This window comes from Dermacentor silvarum, unplaced genomic scaffold (genome assembly GCF_013339745.2).
Source record: "Dermacentor silvarum isolate Dsil-2018 unplaced genomic scaffold, BIME_Dsil_1.4 Seq11, whole genome shotgun sequence".
Classification (NCBI taxonomy): Eukaryota; Metazoa; Arthropoda; class Arachnida; order Ixodida; family Ixodidae; genus Dermacentor; species Dermacentor silvarum.
In genome coordinates this window covers 57,932-79,235 of record NW_023605562.1, presented here as the reverse complement: position 1 = coordinate 79,235, position 21,304 = coordinate 57,932, and the positions used below count along the sequence as shown (strand labels likewise).

General features: G+C 45.1%; 1 protein-coding gene across 1 annotated transcript in view; it reads right to left on the bottom strand.

The window, feature by feature from the left end:
* Positions 1-5,983: 5,983 nt before the first annotated feature.
* LOC119434473 (inositol 1,4,5-trisphosphate receptor type 1) overlaps positions 5,984-21,304 on the bottom strand; it is a 29,845-nt gene continuing 14,524 nt past the window's right edge. Inside the window, exons 7-13 of the mRNA XM_037701615.2 lie at positions 19,319-19,546; positions 16,564-16,941; positions 14,183-14,407; positions 11,450-11,883; positions 10,551-10,718; positions 7,538-7,633; positions 5,984-6,143 (exon numbers count right to left, since the gene is read on the bottom strand). Of these exons, the coding sequence (XP_037557543.1) occupies positions 5,984-6,143; positions 7,538-7,633; positions 10,551-10,718; positions 11,450-11,883; positions 14,183-14,407; positions 16,564-16,941; positions 19,319-19,546 (1,689 nt within the window). The remainder of the gene's footprint in view (positions 6,144-7,537; positions 7,634-10,550; positions 10,719-11,449; positions 11,884-14,182; positions 14,408-16,563; positions 16,942-19,318; positions 19,547-21,304) is intronic.

The following is a 21,304-nucleotide window of genomic DNA, read 5'->3' as shown; positions in this document are numbered from 1 at the left end:
TCACTCATCTCACTTGCTGTCAAGCAATGAGCTCAGAATAGAGGATGGCACTGAAAAAAAAAAAAAATAGTGCTTCCTCACGTCCGCAAACCCGTGCCCCTTGCTACTGAGAGGCTGGCTTTCCCGCCAAGTTTCTACGTTTAGTGGCTAACCCCCATATTCAGAAATGCACCTTAATTTAAAGCCCGTGCTTGACTTGATTTAAATGACGCCTGTTGTGAACGCGCCGGAGGACACGCAATGAGCGTCCTGGGCACTTTAGTTCCAGGCGTCACTTAGATCAAGTCAAGCATGGGCTTCAACTTAAGATGCATTTCTGAATACATTTCTGAAGTGTACTTTACAGGCGAAATTTCGCTAGCAGCACGAAATCGTCACAAAATTCAGGATAAGATCGCCCCAATATTCTTAGATTAGTTACCCACGTATTCAGTAATGCATCTCAAGCCCATGCTTGACTTTATTCAGTAATGCATCTTAACTTGAAGCCCACGCTTCACTTTATTCAGTAATGCATCTTAACTTGAAGCCCATGCTTGACTTGATATAAATGACGCCTGGCGTGAACATGCCCAACACGCTGCTTCCTTAGGTGCGTTCACGACAGGTGTCATTTAAATCAAGTCAAGCGTGGGCTTCAACTTAAGATGCATTTCTGAATACGGGGGTTAGAAACAAATGCTAAGAACCGTGTTTGCTCCCACACAGCCAGCAATATACTCGATTTGATTCAAATATTCGTATTCAAACGAATATTCCAACATTTTCAAATATATATTTCTCGAATCGAATACGAATGCTAAAAATATAATATTCGATAATATTCGTCGATAATATACAAACTTTTGGAATATTCGCGGCCCCCTACTGAAAAGGTATAAAATCTGAGGACACAAAAGCACTTCTTATGAGTTGTGAATGCGAAAGCATTAATGTCTAATTGAATGCCACTGAGCAGTCCTTTGAGTTATGAACTCCTCACAGGCAAGCGAGCATGTTCAGACGCATAGCGCATTTTGATTTGGCCTTACCGAGGTGCAGTTAGAACGGAGGCGAGAGCTCGAACAGACAAGGAACGTGTAAATAGCACAGGCTTCCGAGAGCGAGGGTGATTTGGTATCGCGGCGATGCCCTTTCCCCTCGCACAACACCTGGTGCCCAACTTCAGCAGCAGGTGCGCCCTTTTGGCCACTCTGCTCCGTCAAGGCAAACTCGGGCCGTGGCGTCCCAATTCTAGAGACGCGGGATGCCGGCTCTTTCGCTCAATGAGCCATTTGACGCTTTCGCCTCAATAAAGTGTTTACGTTAAAGCAAAGGCTTTATGTTGCCCTATACAACAGTTGTGACGCCTAAACGTGCAACCTAAACTTAATGTCTATTTGCTCAGATTTGCGTTTACTGACAGATAGACTATATTAATCAAGCGCCAAAAACACGGTAGGTGACAAAGGTTGCCCATTTTATTGCTCAGTGCACAAGCTCAGTAGGACACAAACCCAACTGAGCAGTTGCAACCCGCTCACATGGAAAATCAGCTGCCCCTCAACAGAGCCGTAGAATACAAACGAGATAATCTCGCTGTCGTTTTCACTGCCTGGTTCACTTTCATTTCATTCACTGTTTGCCAAACTTGCCTAGTACGATAACACGCTCCGACTGTAGTTGCATTGCTACAATGTTCTTCACCCAGCCACTTGTGAATTAGAGCATCCAATAATTTATAGGTCTTCATTTGCTGCCAGGTTACGTAACTCATTGACAAGAACAAATGGTAATTAATTCTATCCACTTGTGGTGTGGCTGGCAGCAGCTCCACATCTGCAGTGGCATCCATGCCAACTGGTAGCCTGTAAGGCTCCACGCCGTTGTAGATTCCAACACGGCATGAAACCACATCTTTGGCTGCTAGCTCTCAAATTCAACAAAATTTTATTTTCCTCGTTTGAATAAGTTTTTTCCGACTGCCCAATAATACGGCAAATTTTACTCCTTCCGTGACGGGACTCCTTCCGTGCAAGAAAAATTCACCGCCAACTGTACTTATTTGCAAAAAGGATGGATTTAATATAACGAAATTTCGATACAACGAAGTAATGTGCCAATTTTACCGACTTCGTTACATCAAGGTTTAACTGTACATATACGTATACTGTCCTGGCCCCCTGCAGCCTGTTTTGGATGGCAAAAGAGAGTATGGAACTGGCATTACGCGTATGGAGCCGTAGACAGTGTTCTGTCGAACATGACACACTGTGCTGAAGCAATGGCGAGAGAACACAGAATTTTTTAATAAATTGTTGCAGACTCCATCGAAGACGATTGTCAAAGTAAACGAACACCTCATGTGGATATCAAAAATCAAATGCACACGCTATCTATACTTCAGAATTATACGGCTGATGTCACTAAAGGTGTTTGGTGATGGCAACACAAATTATCATCAACATGCTTTTGCAAACAGCATGGCGACAACAGTGGCACGACAACGATGGTGTGATGACGACGGAATGATGACAAAGGTGTGATGACAAAGGTGTGATGACAAAGATGAGAAGAAAGAAAAAGAGGCGCGTCAGTGGTTGGAATCAGTGGAAGACAGCTTGGTGTGCGAAGGTGCGAACTTGTAGGGCCATTGAACCCCACTGTGCAAGACCTTCAGCCAACTGCATGGAAGCTTCTCCAATGACCCGACATCTCCCAGCAACGACATCCCTCGACGGCAGTTCGAGGGCGAGGCAGCTGAGGCGCAGTAGTGTGCTAGAAGGGAAGAAATTCGAGGAGCACCACGAGGAGCTGGTGCTCAAGGCCTTCACTCGGCCGCTTCAACGCCGTCACAATGGCCTGCCAACTCGCCGCAGTAAGCATTCTTGATGGCAGCGCAATGGCCAAGCTGTTCCTGAGCATCTTAAGCCTGTAGGTGACACGACTGTATCTCTATTGGCTATCTGTATCTTTTTCTTGGTTTTGTGAATGTTTAAGATGTTTCCTGTGAGGGCAAGTGGTAGTTTTTTCCATGTAAATTGAATTTTTTCTTTGAGTCCACTTTCGGCTTTGTTACACTCTGGAATTGAGGCAACACCTCAGTTGCAAAACTCACTCCCGAACCTTAGCTCATCACAGGGAGTCAGCCTAAGCGAAGCTATGGTGAGCCAGCAAGATGAAACAATGTACAGTATAGACCACTTAAAACGTAACCGCTTATACAGCAGGACCGGATATAGTATGGTCTTTTCAGACTCCCGTTAATTTTCCCATAGCACTCCATGTATACGCATACCGCTTACAGTGCAGCCGCGTGAGACGAAATACCGGTTATAATGCGGCTTCCGCCGGAAAATCTCGCTGACAAATGCGGTAGAGAGCACGCTTCTCAACGAGGTGCGCCCACCGATGGGAGAGGAGATCAACGAGGGCGATGTGGAGGAGGAGCATGAGACATGGAGCATGATTCCAAGGTCGATAAAATCGTCGCTGTGCGCCGTATGTGCGAGTGAAAGCGCGCGGGGGACGCGCACCTTCACGGAGAGCAAACGCACAGCGCAGAGCAAACTGCAATTGCCATCGCGTGAAAGGCCGTGGGGGTATGGGAGAGAGGGAGGGAGGGGGGGAAACGCTGTGCTGCAGCACCAAATGCGTATCTTGCTACCGGGCGCAAGGGGAACTGGCGACACAATCTTCCACGCAAAAGGAACAAAGCGGGAAGGCAGCACAGGAAGGAGGGAGGGATGGGGGGGGGGGGGGGGGAGCGGCTTCTACTCTGCCAACAAATGCGTTCGCGCCTGTGCCGGCTGTCGGTGTTGTCGCGTGCACCGTATCTTGAAAGCGATCTCCACACGGCTCTGACCTTTGTATGCGCTGTGCTTACGCCAGTCAGTTTCCGTTGAAGCAACAGACCACACGAACCTTCGCTCGCTGCGGCGGCCGCGTTTCCCCACGCCCGCATTTTGACAGTCTTGCCTTTCGGGCGAAACTCAAGACATTTTTAAAAAATTATTACTTTGTCTGCTTCGTGCGAAGATCGTGGGGAAGATCGACATTAACCTTTCAACGTTCGTAAATTTAAGCGGATGCAAAACACCCAGTCGCACGCTTCGATTCTCGGATACGCGCGGCTGCTTGGTCTACATGTTTTGCATGCGTGCAGGACTTGAAAATCGTTGTTTTGGTTATAGTGCAGTACCGCTTATAGTGCAGATATTCACGACTCCGGCGACTTATGTTATAAGCTGTCTACACTGTACATTGACAAGAGATGCACCCTGCAACCATGTACCCAGGTGGCAGAAAAATGCGACACAGTGTAACCACCAACCACAGTCATCTAAACCTTCAGACACCACAAACCTCTGTTGCAACAGCATGTGCATCTTAAAGAGCTAGTTGGCGTTCACCAATGAATGGGTCACGCAAATCGGTTACTAACTCTGGTGCACAAGGGCACTTGCTCTCAGGCCACCAATCACCATGAAAACGAGTGAAAGAGCCCAAAAAAGCTATTCGCTGGCCACAGCATATCTAATGATATAACTACAGGCACAAGGAAAATTAATAGATCAATGTCTCTCTCATTTCGTCGCGTGGTGAGGCTGAAGACGTTGAGTACACCTGTTGAGTGCATTCCGATACATCCATACATCACAGCACCCCCATGCCTCATAGCATTAACCACTAAATGTCTGAAGTACATGTCAGCAGATCTACCGAGAAGCTATTGGACTGACAACATTTATAAATAGTTTCTGCTCAATTTTATTTGCCTATAAACTTACTAAATGTTAAAATAGTAACAAGGACAACAATTAAGGTAGTGTCATCTACATTTTGCCTCTTGTGTGTGCACTGCTGGAAGTAGACACTTAAAGAAATACATATATCTACATACTGCAGTAAATCCTCTACTGTTTCACCGTTTCAGAAACCAACGCGCAGCATTGAGGGTGGCAAAAAAGAAAGCAAGCGCTATCAGCCTGAAAACAATGCCCACAGTATACAATAGAACCCCCCCTGTTCTGTTCCCGGGTGCTCCGTTTTCTTAGCTCTTACGTCATTTTCGGCCGCTCCCGGCATAGCTCCCATAGGATCCAATGCATTCGGAACCCCGCTGTTGCGTCGCAACTGCAGGAGTGTTCCTGCATCATGCGTTGCGAACTGCCACCCCGCGCCGGCCCGAGCGGCCATGTTGACTTTTCATGTAGCTTGGCTTGGTGGCTTGACGACGGAATTGGCTGCCCAGAATGCCCAAATTGCTTTTAGCGCATACATGTTCCGTAAAAGTCCAAAGGCGATAACACCATCACTGTGTGCCATATGATGTATGTGTGAGTGAAAGCGTGCGAGGAGAGCAGACAATCGCGGCTAAATCGCGCGCGCACAAGAAGGGAAAAGCGGGCAGGAAGTGCACCATCTCTCGTCGCGCTCAAGGCACCAGGGGGAGGGGAGGGATAGGGGGGAGGTGTTGTACTCTGGCATCAACTGCGTACTGCGCGGGCAGTTTGTGTTGAAGCGATAGACAGCACAAAGGTCACTTCACTCACTGCTGCTGCCGCACTTCCTCATGCCAGCATTTTGACAGCAAGTGTATACAGTCATCGAGTGTGATGTGTTCATGTTTGCCTGTGCGTGCTGACACCATGCTTGTTAATATAGTTAATAAGCGAATGTTTACAAGTTTATACAGACAATAAAACTACTATCCTTACCTTCTTATAGCTGTCTACTAATTTACTATCGCATTCTATGCTTTGCCTTTCGGGCAAAACTGCAACATTTTTTTAAACGTAGCAATTAAAATAAAATTGTGTGCAGTCGACCCACTACCCTTATTCCTCAATTTTTCCCAATTCTCGGCTCTTGAGTTTTACAGCTCTTACGTTTTTTTTTTTTTTTACTGTCCCGTGAAAAACGTATTAGCAGGGTTCTACTGTATATGCCAACCAAAGGCATCGAGAAAGCATTGACAAAATTAGGGTTGACACAGGGTTACTTACTCCTGAATAGAAAGCTGCTCAGGAATGTCGGACCAGAGGCGTGCATACTTGACAGGTGTGATGAGCTCCTGAGGGTCCCTGTCCACATGCATGTGCAGCATCAGTCGACAAAAGGCTGCCCGCAATTCGTATGGCAGGTTTTCATCTGCCATGCACCTGCAAGCATTGAGAGCCCCCGAAGACCACACGTTAGAATAGACAAACATCAAAAAATGGGTTCAGGACTCTGCTTTGTCCGCCTTATAAGTTAGTTAACAAATTTTAATACAGAGAAAATCTGGAAGAAACCAGACAAAAAAAGCAATGAACACGCAGCAACATGGTTAAAAGTTAAAATATACTGTCCATTTTTTTTTAATTTGTACAATTTATCAGACTGACATGAGTAATTTTGTTAATATAGTGTAGGCTTGGGTGTGCTAGTATTCCACTATGGCAGAGCAGAGCACAATATACACAGGGACAATGAAATACATGTGGTCAAAGTATTGTTTAACATAATCTGCATGTGCTGCATGTAATCCCCGCAACTGAAATTCTAGATTTTTTAGGCTTTGCACAGTACTTTGTTTGCATCTGCTTCACCACCTGTCATTCCACCCCCACCCCAAGTAATCTGCTACAATTTGTTAAATAGCAGACAGCAAAATTTCATTTTTGTGTGTGTCTCCTCTAAAAAGAAATCATGCTGAAGAAACAGAATCAGGCCATCCACCAAAGGTGATTCCGTATAAATCTGTTCAATTTATCAACAAAACAAAAGAGTGACAGTAAGAATTACCACTGCTCTCCACTCCCATCTTCACCCATCTGTAGCTTTTGCAACACAAAATGCAAATGAGTGGCAAGAAAAAAATTTTTGATCATGTGTTCATATAATCTATGCATGCTTTTCATGCATGGCTTTCTCATTACAGCTACACTTTGCATTCTCAACCAGCATACACCTCATAAAGCAAGCTATGAGATTGAAAGCACATCAACAATCCCACAAACAATGGGTTTGAGAAATTAACAGTGGCAAGGATAATGAAACAGCACAATATCCACTGTTTCACTTCAGGCCTTTCATTTTCATGTTTGATACTTTGCACTGCCAGCCTCCCAGTTTCATCTACGAAAGAAATGACATCAATTTTTCTCATTTTTCTCAAACGTTAAGAGAGAGAGAGAAATAACATTTATTTCCACCAGTCAATTAACGCCGCAGAAGATGGTCTTCCTCCGCAGCGCCTCTATCCGTCGGCCGGGATCCCGAAGGACTCAGCGGCAGCTAGAGCTTGGCTGATGATTTCGCGTTGAGTCTTGCTGTCCGGATTGCATAGTAAGGCCTCCCAGGATTCTATTGTATTTGAGCTATCATATATTGCTTCGCAAACAAAATTTTATCCCAGCAAGAGCCCAGACATTGTTTCCCTTTTAACAGAAGAGAAACTGCTAGAAACAACTGGCAATAATCTGCTTCAATTTAGAAATCGGCTAATAAAACAGTTCAGGGTGTTACTTGCAGCCACCAGAAAGTAGGCTGCTGTCAGAGAAAACATTCTCACTTGTGGATCAGCTCTATATCCAGGTGAGGCGACAGGCTGTTGATGGCCAAGTACTGCCTGTCCAAGCACATGCCTGAGAACAGGTCGAGTTGATGCCTGTACAGAAAGCAGGTGGAACTGCTTAAAACACTTGCAACAGGCTCCTTGTCTTGAGAGGACCGGTGTCCTGGACAAGACAGCTGCAGGTCAATTAAGAGCCTCCTCAAGAAAAGCACAAGAAGGTGAAAGGCCAGAAGAGGCTTATAGGAAAGGCAAAATAGGAAGTTTTAAAATCGGGGATGCAAGAGGCTCGAGTTTTGCTCGTGTACACAAGCAGCTTAGATACCAGCAAAAGCTAAGCAGAGCTTTGGTTTTCCGGTATGCAAGCTGCCTTACCAGCCAAGCCAGCACTACAACCTTTGTTACTTCATGATGCTGACTAAGGTTACTGGTACACTATCTTGCATATGATGGTGGCCCAATATGAAAAGGAACACTTGATTTGCGTTCAATACACATAATTTTGCTCATCCTTATGCTGAAATTGGAAAAGTACCACGAGACTGACAATTCATCATGAGAAATATGTTGCAGGTAGTAGTAGCAGAAAGTGTGATGCGATCTTTATGCCTGCAGAAACCATTATTTTAGCGCAAATCAAATGTTCATATTGGTGCACAGCATCTGCAGAGCTCGCCTGCATCACCCTTACTTTTGCCAATGCTGTTAATACAGCAGAACATCGGTGCGTCATTGCCTCACAATGCAGACAACATTGAATGGCAGAATAAGTATGTGAAGAAACTGAGCAAGGCCCATCTTAAAGAATGCCCAAAGCAAAGAACCATGCAGTCCATGTGCCATATGCTGTATTGTGATAGCCACCTGAACATCCAGCAACCTCACAATGCATGGCATGTGGCACTTTACCATGATTTCGTCCATCCATAACCTAGAAATAAAAATGCGTAGTTGTCGCCTGCCACTCCCGTTTAACATTACAGCAATAAAATGGAAAATCTTTTGTCTGCATAAAACAGAGGGAAGGAACCACCTTGCACAAACGTAAGATGTGAACCAGCGAAAACACTTTTCCTCGAATGTTTATTTTGTGTCATGACCACTTATTTTCATTGTCCACTCCCAATGGGACCTCGACTCGTGTAAGTAATCTCTCGTTATAACGAAGCTAGTGGGACTGCGAAAAAATTTGTTATAAGCGGTAATTCGATAAGCGACCACTCAAGAAAAGCTAAAGCAATCATGCTTTAATTGCACCACAGCTGCGAGGAAGTCAAAATAGAATGTATTCAGTGAACTTTTTTCAGGTGAAAAAAAGGCAATGAGCTTTGGCTGTTTCAAGTTCTTACCGGGAGCTAGCAACCCCTGCTCAAATTTGACCAAGCAATGCACGAAGCCGTGGTCGGCACCCTTGCATTCAACCTTATTTTGCAGCAAGCGTAGGTACTCCCATGTCTGCACCATAGTTGGCACTTCACGTAGCTCTTCCTCCGCCGCCTCTTCGTCCTTGTCAGGGCCACCAACAGTGTCAATTATCTCTGCATCAATTGCTGGGGTGACCACGGGAGCAGCAGCGTCAGCAAATGCAAATGTCTCGAAGTCACCTTCTACCTCTTAGCCAGGAATTTTATGAGCAGCCTTGTACAGATCACTGCAAGTCCAGTCATCGTCAGGCTGGTCATGGAGGGATGCGGAGGTCACGGAAGACTACGAGAGCATCGCGCTAGAAACCAATGCCGTGGCTCGAATCTGAGGTTGTGTTTGTTGTGCTCAAAAAACGATTAGCCGCTCATCGTGGGTACGCAGTGCGATCGTGAAAACTGAACGGTTTTGCAGTAGGGGCTTTGCATGATCACTGGACAACTTTTTTCCAGAGGTGTGCAGCCGTGAAGTTTGCAAGATGGGTTTTTCGGCGCCCCGTTGTCGACAACACTGTGCTAATTCTACGTTTCGAGTGTCGGTGTTTGCACACCGTTGCGTCTGCGCCATTGACAAATATCTTGGAACAAAATTCAATGACCCTACCAAGCATTTAGACCATTTGTCTAAAGTCGGATGGCGTCAATCGAGCATGACCAGCTCGAGAAAATCGCTGGGGAAACATCAGCTTGCATTGACCCACCATGTTGACAGCCTGACTCGCCGCTAGAAACGCTCGGATTTTGGTGTTTTCGGCAAGTTATCGGTCGACTTGCACCATCAAAAGTGCAACGAAGCTAGGGGCGGTGTTTCATTGCGATGCAAGTCGATTATGGTGAGCAGCAAGCAAATTTCTAGACGGGCTTCCCCAAAGTCATCTTCCCAATTTGTTAATGTAGCTCCTCGCGTCGAGCATGGCACTTACAATCGGAGGAACACTTCTTTTGTACTTTTTGGCACGTTTCAGCACCAGAAGTGCTCTTTAGAGCGGTAAAACATTGCTCTTCGAGCGCACCCCATGGAATGCTATGGCACAAGTCTGCCCCGCAGCCTTTTGGCCACTTTTAAGCATCCAAGAGACCGCGGTTTTCTAGCATCGCAAAGCGTCACGAAAACATTATTTTCATGTGGATTCTGTCACGGGGGACACCAGCGATGTGATTGCGACTGAGATTAACGGTTCGGGCATGCTGCACCATGGAATTTGACAGCTTCCATTCACTCCACAGTAAACAGCTGGGAGCACTCAGCTCTCGCTTGGCTTGTTACTTTTGTGGCCTGTTCTGTGCCTGCATGAGACTAATTCGTCGGCAGTATTAATTTGACACTGTATGCACAAAAGAGTCGCCGCCGCCGCTCAGCGGCGGCGATGCCTCCGCTCGCCACTTCGCTCTAAGCTGGTCAAGCTCTTCGTGCGCTTCGAGTAACGCGGCTTAAAATGCATACGTTTAAGTCGGGACTGGGAGAAATTTAGAATAAAGCGATATTTAAAATAAAGCGATTTGGTTATAACGAGGGATTACTGTATTTGTAGTTGTGTTATTTTGATCTGGCCAAGATCGTTGGCTGTTAACAGCTGCCACCCCAGCCTAACCTGTAGTAGTCGAGCGTGGCTCGTGCACTCAGACACTCCGTGTCCTGTGCCAACTCCACGATGCTGCGCGCCTCCCGGCCGCTGTCCCACAGAAGCAGCACCTGCTCCTCCACAGCCAAGGTGGGTGGGCCCCCTTCCATCTCCAGCTCAACCTGGCTGCGGACCACCCTGCACACAGTGAGAAGGTCCCTCTCTTTACGACACTCACACAATTCTCACTATTGCACAGCAGTGGAGATGGTTAGGTTAGAAACTGCAATGCAGTGTTTCAAGGTTTTAATGCGAAGCATTGTTAGGATAGATGCACGGGCTTCTTTCATTCGTCTTTCGTTATGTCCAGCTAATGTTCAACACTAAGAACACAAAAGCATGTGTGTCCAATGGTTGGTTTCAAACCCAAGTCCCCCAGCCCAGCAGCCGATGCTCTACCCATTAGGTCACAGACACATGCACAGCTCAACAGAATAAAGTTACCAGCTCTTCTCTCGAGCAAGCGTGCACTTTCAAACACTTGGCCACATGTGTCACGTCACATTTGTAAATATGAGATCACTCTAATTTCCCCTAGCAGGAGTGCAAAAATTTTGAAATTAAATTCTGGGATTTTACGTGTCAAATTCAAAATCTCATTATGAGGCTCACCATAGTGGGAGACTCCGGATTAATTTTAGCCACTGGGGGTACTTTAACATGCACTTAAACCTAATAAGTACACATGTTTTTGCATTTCACCCCCATCGAAATGCGGCCACCGCAGCATCAATGGTGGATTATGCATTTTCCTCACTAGTCTGACGTATCGCGCTCTGCACTCCAGCTGGTGTTGCGTTCCCTCAATTGCAGCTTCGATGATATAACACCTAGGTGTCAACAAGAAATGCATCTCCTGTAGATCCTACCTGGTTTCAATAAGGATGTCAGCATTGTGGGGTGAAAGCACAGCCTTGCAGATGAGCTCCTGGGTGACAGGGATGGCCTGCTTGTTGGAAATGCAGAGGTCTGAAAGGTAGTCGAGAAAACGACTCTCCCTGTTTTGGCGCACCAAACTGACAAATGTCTCGATTTCAGCCGCAGTAATGTGCTTCTCAAGAAGCTTGCGGTTGCTGTGCAACAGCGCAGTGATGGTGTCTTCGGCCAGCACATCATAGCCAATCTGCTTCTGCATGAACCCAAACCACTTGGCAATGTACTCCTGGTTCTTGCGGTAGTCCTGCTGGGACAGTCTCAGGATACGATAGCAGAGACGGCACATGTGCTTGTAAGGTGCATAGCGCGGGTCTGCAAGGTCCTCCATGCGCAGCAGTGGGCCCTGCCCATTGTCTGTGAATGGCGCCTGTTAATCAATAGGCCAAGACATGAGATTGCATATCACATCTGCAAAGTTGTAGGAATACTTCGCACACAGAAATCAACGCGAAATTTGTAGTGCTTTGCTAGGCAATGGAATCAATTCATTTTCTGCAGAATTTGCAAGACACTGATATAACATTCACAAATCTCCATGTCATTATATATGTAAAAGCTAGATCCTTAACTGAAAATACTTTTACACCAAATGTAATGCAACAAATAGAGAATGTGACTCCCTGCCAACGACGATAGTTTTTCCAACTTTCAAATCAGACTAAAAGAATGAAACAATAATGCTTTGTTTCCATTACCCCACAGAATTAGAGAAACTGGGCAACCAGGATAACAGGCAAGTTTTCATTAGCATTACTTGAGCAAGCCTCAGACAATAAGAATGGTTGAGGTGAAAAAAAAATATGACTACCACCACAGCATAGAAGCCAGCTTCTGAACGCTGTGGCTGCAACCCAGGCACCGTCTTCTCTCCTATTTTTACTTGGACGTCATGCCCTGTCACAGAACCCTTCAATAAACTGGGGAAGGTCTGACTGACCTCGCTGCTTCGATAGTAGCAATGGACCTATTTCATAGTTAATGAGAGCTTTCCTGTGAGGCAGTTTGCCAAACTAATGGCGATATACCTAGTCATTATTGCAAACAGTGGGTACATACACAGCTTGCTTGTCATACAACACAAAAAGAAATGCAGACATGTCTCTAGCAATGAAACTATGCAAGAGGCAAGTCCCAGAATGTGCAGCTAGCATGTTGTCTTCATTTGAACCAAGACCAGTGCCGCCATTAGTCGAGCAAATGTGGAGTGCAGAGAAGCTCACTTGTAAACTAGGAAAAGGGTCTATTCTGTGAACTTCCCTAATACCCATAAGTTTATCCAAGTACACTGATGGCATGTGGACCAGTAAGGATGTGACAATAAAGCTTGTCTGCTTAACTTCTTACATGACTTGACATGACACAATATGGTGTTAGTAGTTGTGCCAATAAACACTATTGCAAATCATCATACCATATTGGTGAAGCAGCGCACTGACCAGGACAAAGTGGAGAGACACAAGAATACACGACACTGGGTATTCTTGTGTCTCTCCACTTTGTCTCTCCACTTTGTCCTGGTCAGTGCGCTGTTTCACCAATATGGTATGATGATGAATCACCAACTCGACCAACTTTCCACATTACTGAACTACAGTTAAACCTGCTTACAACGAACCTCCATATAACAAATTCCTTAATATAACGAAGTTTTTCTATTCCCCGCCGTTACTCCATAGAAGCACATGTATTTCAGACCTCTACGTAACGAAGTGGCAGCGGGAGACCCCCTCAAAATAACGCATTTTCCCCGCCAACAACCTAGAGATTTCGCCCCAAATTTTTTCATTTTTGTGCAAGCAGCAACCAGAAGCACCTTCTCCGCCGCGACGAAGTGCGAAGCGGCGACGTCGCGCTTGGCGCGCTCGAATTCACGGTGACTTCGAGGCAAGAGTGAGCGCAAGTGTGCGTGCGTGCGAGCGTGCATGAGGCGGGCCTGCATCCCTCGACCCGGCGATCTTGCCGCCGTGGGCGTGACCTTTCCCCTCCCTTCATTCATTCAAACCTGATCCCGCCGCTTGCTGCAGCTGGCCTAGCCCGCCAAGCCGGCACTCTCCTTTTCCAGTTGATTTTGCTGAAGAAACAAAAAATTTTTTTTTTTTTAACGTGCTGGCAGCGCCACTCTTTGGTTATTGCGCAAGTCTCTGCGCTTCACTTCACTAACCTGACACTAGGTGACACTATACGACGCTACGACGCCATCGTGGCGCTCGCTCTTCATTTTCGACGCCTCGCGCTTGTGCGAAACGACACGCGTCCACGCATCCAGTACATGGTGTGACATTCCAAGGATGAGCGATTCCAAAGCATGAGGGGCGCAGTACTGTAAAGGATTTTTTTTCCCTCTCTTTTGGTCACAGAAAACGGGTGCGCATTACAATCGAGGGCGCGTTAGAATCGAGTAAATACGGTAAGCATTTCTTTTTCGAATTTTTGTGCCGAACCTGCATATAACAAAGTCCTCTTTAAAACGAAGTTTTTCGGGAATTTGACAATTTCGTTATATCCAGGTTTAACTGTATTATAAATATTGCTTAACTTCTGTGCTAACTGATAAGAACTTTCGCATTTTATTGTACAGCCTATAAACTTGTCTCAGAATAAATGTTACTCTATGGAAAACTTCGTAACAGAGACTTTGAGGCTGCAAAAGTACAATGAAGGAGCACCTGCAAGATGTGGAACAGCTGCCGAAGCACATTCTGCTCACGCAGCAGCTTTTGACGTTCCCGGTTCGGTTTGGTCACAACTAGCTCGAGAGGGTCGGACTTGTTTGGATCTCCCTCACGACTGGCCGTGAAATAGATGACTTCCTGAAGCAGTTGAAGCAGCGAACGACGCTCCGTGACACCTGCACGGCCACTTTCCAAAGCACCAACCAGCGTCTGCAAAACCTAGACATGACATGACAAGCAGGGCTACAGAAACAGCACTGATAGCAGTGTCACATCACACTTCCAAGTGAAAGGCAATATTTAACACATGATATAATGGCAACCCACAATGTACTATGTGCTGCAGTACTGTGGATGTTAGGTTTCCTGATACCTGGATTTCTCTGAATTATACATTTTCTGATAAGAAAACTGAGTTGGAACCTAAACACATGCACATAAACCCAAAAACAGGAGGCAAACACAAATCTCACACAGTATAAGGATACCACTGACATGTGCATTGGGTGTTAAGGAGATTATCGACGGTTGTAATCCTAAAGTAGAACCCAGGATGAAGAAAAGGAAGTACAGGTGTCAACTTTCAAATGAAGGTTTCATGGAACATCGCTTTATCTGAACAATCCATCATTTGCCCCATTCGATTCCAGCCCAATGCGGGTTTCTTTTTTTTTTTCCAATATAACAGCAGCAGGATTGTTCATGTGAAGCAAGAGGTACCATGATTTCCTAAACGGCCGTGGTAGGCAGTTTGAATCTGCACAATTCTTCCACCTAACCCAGCTGCTCGGTACAAGAGGATCCAAATGGTAACCTCTAATCGTCAGTATGGTTATCTATTGTGTTGCAGGCAGGAGTGCACGAGCATAAAAATTGTTTAATATAAATCGAATACGAATACTTAGCCTCAAATATCAAATAATGATGTCCACATGCATTTATTAGCAAGTTTAGTTAGTATTTTAACAGTTTGGAACACCAAAATTACATTGTCAAGGGTACAAAATGGGCTAGTAAGCCATTATTCTAAAATACTGTGTATTTGACTCATGTTTACTTGAAAAATTGAGCAATTCCCACTAGTGTGTTCTCGCCAACCTGTGCCTTATTATACAGCATGAAATGCCTGTAAACTCAGAGGTATTTGACCCTGCACCAGACATCACTCATCGCATTTGTTGTCAACCAACAAGCTCGGGAGTGGGGGTGGCATTGCAAAAGTAACAAATGAGCAAGGCAAAAGGTGCGTTCACACCTAACCAAAACGTAATGGTGCTGTACTGTTTGCTATTACCATTGCTTATAAAAGAACTGGAAGAACATTGTCCTATCATTTTCCTATGATTTATGCCTCAACAAAGCAGGGCTTCTGCAGCACAGGTTATGCAGCAAGCCCCTTCTGTTGTTTTCCTTCAGTGTTAGACATCTGACCGACTCACTGTTGCCAAGGTACTGCACTTGCAAGAATATAACGCAACCAATAATATAATGCGAGGTATACTACATCATACAACAGGAAGAACGGAGAGAGAACCTTCAAGTGTATGAAAAAAAAATGTTTTGATTATAACTCAAGTAAACATGTCTAATGCATCCATACTTGCTTAGAATAGCACCTTTAAGCATACGGCGATGCAAGCAGGCATTGTGGTAATGCCCATCACTGAAAGCCCATTACCTGCAATATCTGTACTACAAGTCTCAGATCTCGATCAAGCGTGCATTGCGGTAAAGAATCGGTCATTGCTCTATCCTGAAATGCTGTAACAGGCATGCGATACGCTGCACAGAGGTGCGACACGGGCATGCAGCAGGGAGCTGGCATATTTGCATAGTGAAGCCACGTGGATGGACATCGATGATAAGGATGTGCCCATTGGACCTATACTCACGGAAAGAGCAATTGCAGTTGGATTCTTTCGCACAGTCACTCCCATCCTCTTTAGCTGTGCTCCAAGTGCACCCTCGCTGTCCACAAACCCATGCCCCTTACTACTGAGAGGCTGGCTTCCCCGTATAACCTAGGCGTCCAATCACTGAGCGCACTTTACATGCAACCTTTCACCAGCAGCAAGAAATCATCATAAAATTCAGCACAATATCAGACATATTCTTAGATTAGATAGACAAAAAAAAACGGTAGGTACCGTGTTTGCTCCACCACAGCCAGCAACATATTCAATTTGGTTCGAATATTCGTATCCTAATCGAATATTCAAAAATTTTTAATATTAAATATGTTATTTACATTATTTACATATAAAATATACATATATAGTAAATATTAGATATATAATACTGGATGGTATTCGAAATTTTCAAATATTCGCACACCTTTAATTGCAGGGCTTTAAGCCTTGCACAAAAGCACCCACCTGGCAAGCGTCATTGGCAAAGTCAAGATCCCGCACTTCAGAAGCTGACACTGGCACCACTGCAAAGGCCTCCCGATCCTCTTTGGCCGGCGCACATCCCAGGCGCCACATAACGGGCCGTTCCTCATCTCGGTCAATAGGAATGGCTGTGCTGTGCACCCAGGTGTTGGTGCACAAGTGGCGCAAGCGCACATAGGAAGACTGGGGCACCAGGTCATCAGCACGGGAGAGTGTGGTCGCATCCAGCTCAAAGATGGAGGCAATGTCGCTACTCTGTGGCACAGCTACGAGGCAGTACACGGGGCTCCCTGGTGGGCCCCGCAGCTTGGCCCGTGTTGGGTCAGGGGTCGGGTCTTCATCCACCTCAGCAGCTAGATACTGCAACACATGATGTCATACACGCATGAAATTAAGCATACAGTTCTTAGCCGATAGATTTCTTATTAACTGGATACAAAGCTGCTCTTGCTGCCTAAACTTTAGTCAATATGCAGGGGGTGCAGTTGATTAGAACATAAATTTTCACAAGTTTAAGGCCCAGGTTCAAGTTAAGGTTTATTCAGCAACTGATTACAGAGAGAATACAGTATTAGTATTACAGTCGGAGGTCCCAAAGCTCAAGAACTGTCGGGGAGACCGCCTAACACAACGTGTGCTGCTAAAGCACCTTTTTTTTCTTCCATCTCTTAATTTTACCTCTGACATAGCAACATTGGTTCTCCACAAGAAAAGTAGAAAATTACCTATCAAGAAAGGGGTCAAGCAGGGAAACACAATCTCTCCCATGCTATTCACTGCATGCTTAGAAGTATTCAAGCATTTAGACTGGGAAGGCTTAGGAGTGAGGATCAACAACGAATATCTCAGCAGCCTTCAGTTTGCAGATGACATTGTCCTGTTCAGCAACAATGGGGACGAATTACAACAAATTATTAAGGACCTTAAGCAAGAAAGTGTAAGAGTGGAGTGAAGGAACAAAAATTCAGGATCGCCAGTCAGCCTCTAGAGTCTGTAAAGGAGTACCGTTTACCTAGGTCAATTACTCACAGTGTGATCATGATCCTGAGAAGACCTGATCATGAGAAATAAATTTACTGAAGAATAAATTACGGCAGGCATTGCTAAATCCTGACTGGGAGCTTACCACTGTCGTTGAAAAGAAAAGTGCACAATGATTGCATTCTACCGGTGCTAACATATGGGGCAGAAACTTGGAGATTGACAAAGAAGCTCGAGAATAAGTTAGGAACTGCACAAATAGCGATGGAACGAAAAATGTTAGACCTAACGTTAAGAGACAGGAAGAGAGCAGTGTGGATCAGAGAGTAAACTGGGATAGGCGATATTCTAACGGACACTGAGAAAAAAATGGAGCTGGGCAGGACATGTAATGCATAGGATGGATAACCAGAGGACCATTAGAGTTACAGAAAGGATACCAAGAGAAGGGAAGCGCAGTCGAGGATAGCAGAAAACTAGGTGGGGTGATGAAGTTAGGAAATTTACAGGCGCAAGTTGGAATCGGCTAGCGCAAGACAGGGGTAATTGGAGGTCACAGGGAGACGCCATTCATCCTGCAGTGGACATAAAAATAGGCTGATAATGATAGCAACATGACAATGATCATTACCAAGAAGCTGCCATGACGACAATCTACAACCATGCTGCAAATGCAGATGGAAAGCCTCTATTAATATAATAATTATTTCACAATGACAGACAATATCGCAACTAGAAAATTCTTTTTCAGTAACCAATACTTATTTTTGTGCAAGAAATGAGTAAAACAATTTTGAAATGCTACCAGCTAAAGTATACCTGTGGTGTTTGGAAGTAGTGCACAAAAAATAAGTGGGAGCATGGTGTGATGAGCACAGAGCACTGAAAAGGTGAAAATGAAATTTTCAAGTGCTTATTTACATAAATGCTTATCCTGTAAAGGAAAAAGCATTGAGCAGGTCATCTGCAATTGTTATTGCACACAATAGAACAAAGAGCCAAGCTCTGTGCATTTCTGCCTATGTCTCGATGTTTATTCTAGTGACCAAGTTCTGAGGCTTTTTATTTTGGAATTGTTCAATTTAGCATGAAAAAATTGATAGGCCGCAGGTGAATTAGATGCAATAATGCTGTTCTGCCATACCCTAACTATGGTTGCAGAATCGACAGCATTTCATCAAGCAGCTCTATGCTCTTTCAAGAGCTTTCATTCCAGCTTCCATAAATGCACAGTCCACATACGGTACGCCCTTATAGCCCTCACTGGCAACCATGAACAATGCTTAGCCAACACAGGAAAAATTACGCAGCTTTGCCTGCAAGGCAAAGCACTGACAGCAATAGCAAGGTATTAGACTATTACATGAAGTAAAAGTACATAGTTTCATGGGCAGTGTAAATTAGTCAACATTCGCTTAATAAGTAAACACATATGGCCCAACACACCATTAGACATACATGAACAGAGCTCACTCAATGACTGTGAGCATTTGCAGTTACAATGCTGGTGTGATGAGGAACGCTTAGGAACATCTTCAGCCGGGAGCACACGCTTGTCCCAAATCAAACATTCCTAACTACCGAACCCTTCACCATTTCAACTGCACTATGCATTCAAAACTCAGCAGATTACGTGGCCTTCAACAATGGGCGTCGTGTAAGGTGTGCGGGAAGACAACGCACATCAAACCGTCAGTTTTCCCGGGCTACCCTGAGCATGTATGGTCGCTATTGTAATAAAAGGTGCCCAACAAACCTGGCCCGTGGCGAGGTGCTTGAGGCGAAAGAGACTATTCCAATGTCCTGCCCCGCCACGACAGGGGTCATGCTGTACCACTTCCACTTCCCACAGGGCTTTGGAGCTGGTGGCTGCTGTTGCAGTGGTGCGTCCTGTGGACCGCAGAAACACATACTGCTTCTTTCGGTACTCATCCATCGTCAGGAATTTCTCCTGCTCCGCATGGAACAGTCGCACCACATCTCCCTGCATGAGTAAACAGAGAGAGTTGAGCTTCTTTTACATTTACGGTCTAGACACACCAGCATCTGCATTGCCCAAAGGCAGCACATAAAAATTTATTCACTTATTTAAGTACACACTGATCGGGAAGCCCAAGCAGGCAATAGAGTGTTTTAGTTTAGCATCTTACCAGTTCGCTCCCCTCCGAGCTGCCTCGCTAAGCCACAGCGGAGCGGCGGTAGATTTTTACATTTTAATTGTGCGTTTAGCGTAGCGGAGCGGACCTTTCATAGTTGCAGCGCCCTCTGGCCAAATTCAGCGTAGTGAAACAAAATACAAAACCGTTTTGTCACTTTTACAAAATAAGACGAATATATATATATATATATATAACTTATTTGTTCATGAAACATCTAGACGGTCGCTTGTAATGCGTTACCGGTCCATTTTATCGCATGAAAAATGAAGCATCGACTTGGTGAACGCCACGTGATAGCCAGCAATGTTACATTCCAAATCCAATCCAATCCTTTTTGATGCCAATGTGCTGGCGACGTTTTTGTTAGCTGTGTTGTTCACTTTATTTCCTTAAATAACCAGTTGGGGGTGTATTACACAAGTTATTCACGCTCACACGACTAGTGCCTCGATGTAAGGGGCCTCAATGCACGCTCGAGAGAGGGCACGCGCATTGACCACCCTCACCAGCGAAATGCAACCGCGACGCTCCGCGCTACGGTTAGGCAGCTTGTAAGCGGACCGTGTTTCTAGCTCCGCTAGCCCGCTTGCGGCTAAGCGGAGGGCGCATGCACATTCACGCTTCCGCTTTGCAGCTAAGCGGAACGTAAAAACGCTAAACTAAAACTGTCTAATGTTGCTGACAGAGATAGCCTCAGCAAATGTTATAAACATAAACAAGAACACAAAACTGTAGTAGCGGAAGCATATACATAAGAGCCTACAGTGTCACACAATATCAGCCAAATAATATTTTTCTGCAAAACACATGAAGAAGCACTACACTCAAATCTGTCTTTAATAAGCTTGAGTACCACGCATAAAACATGAAACAATTTCTAGCTGAGGTGCACTCAGACCCATTATTGGCATTTAACCATGCTGAGGTACTCATGCTTGCAAGTATATACAGTGTCCATGGCTCTTTTTCCATTTTGTTCTAAACCATTACTTTGCGTCATCTTCTTTCTTAACACCATAATCAGCAATCAAACAGCCTCACTGCCACCAGCATTTGTGAAGAAAAACATAATGATGAAAAAATGTGGCCAGACAGCATAGGTGAAGAAAACAGGAAGACATTAGGAACAAGTAGGCGTTATGTCAAGGCCTCCATCAAAGTCTTTCACACCCTTGTGCTGTCTGAGCATACATAATTGCTATTAGCATCATCATATTTATCCCCATCATGACCATCTGTGTGGGTCTCCACACATTTTATGCTGTGCCCTTGCAACAAACCTAACTTTTTGGACAATATTCAAGCCAGCAATATAGAAATTCATAGCATGTAAAGCTTCAGTAACAGGACCAACTTCTATAGGCAGGCCACTTTTGAGCGGTAGTACAGTGGAATCTCGATGATACCGATCACGGCTAATACGAATTTCCGGATGATACGAATTTTTCTGTGATCCCGGCCGAGCCCCATTACTTTGCAACGTGCTAGAGAACAGTTGTTACGAATCGATTTTCAACCCGCGTCGGTTGATATGAATAAACGCCGCCCCACTGACAGCCGCGAGCACTTTCACTCGCACATTC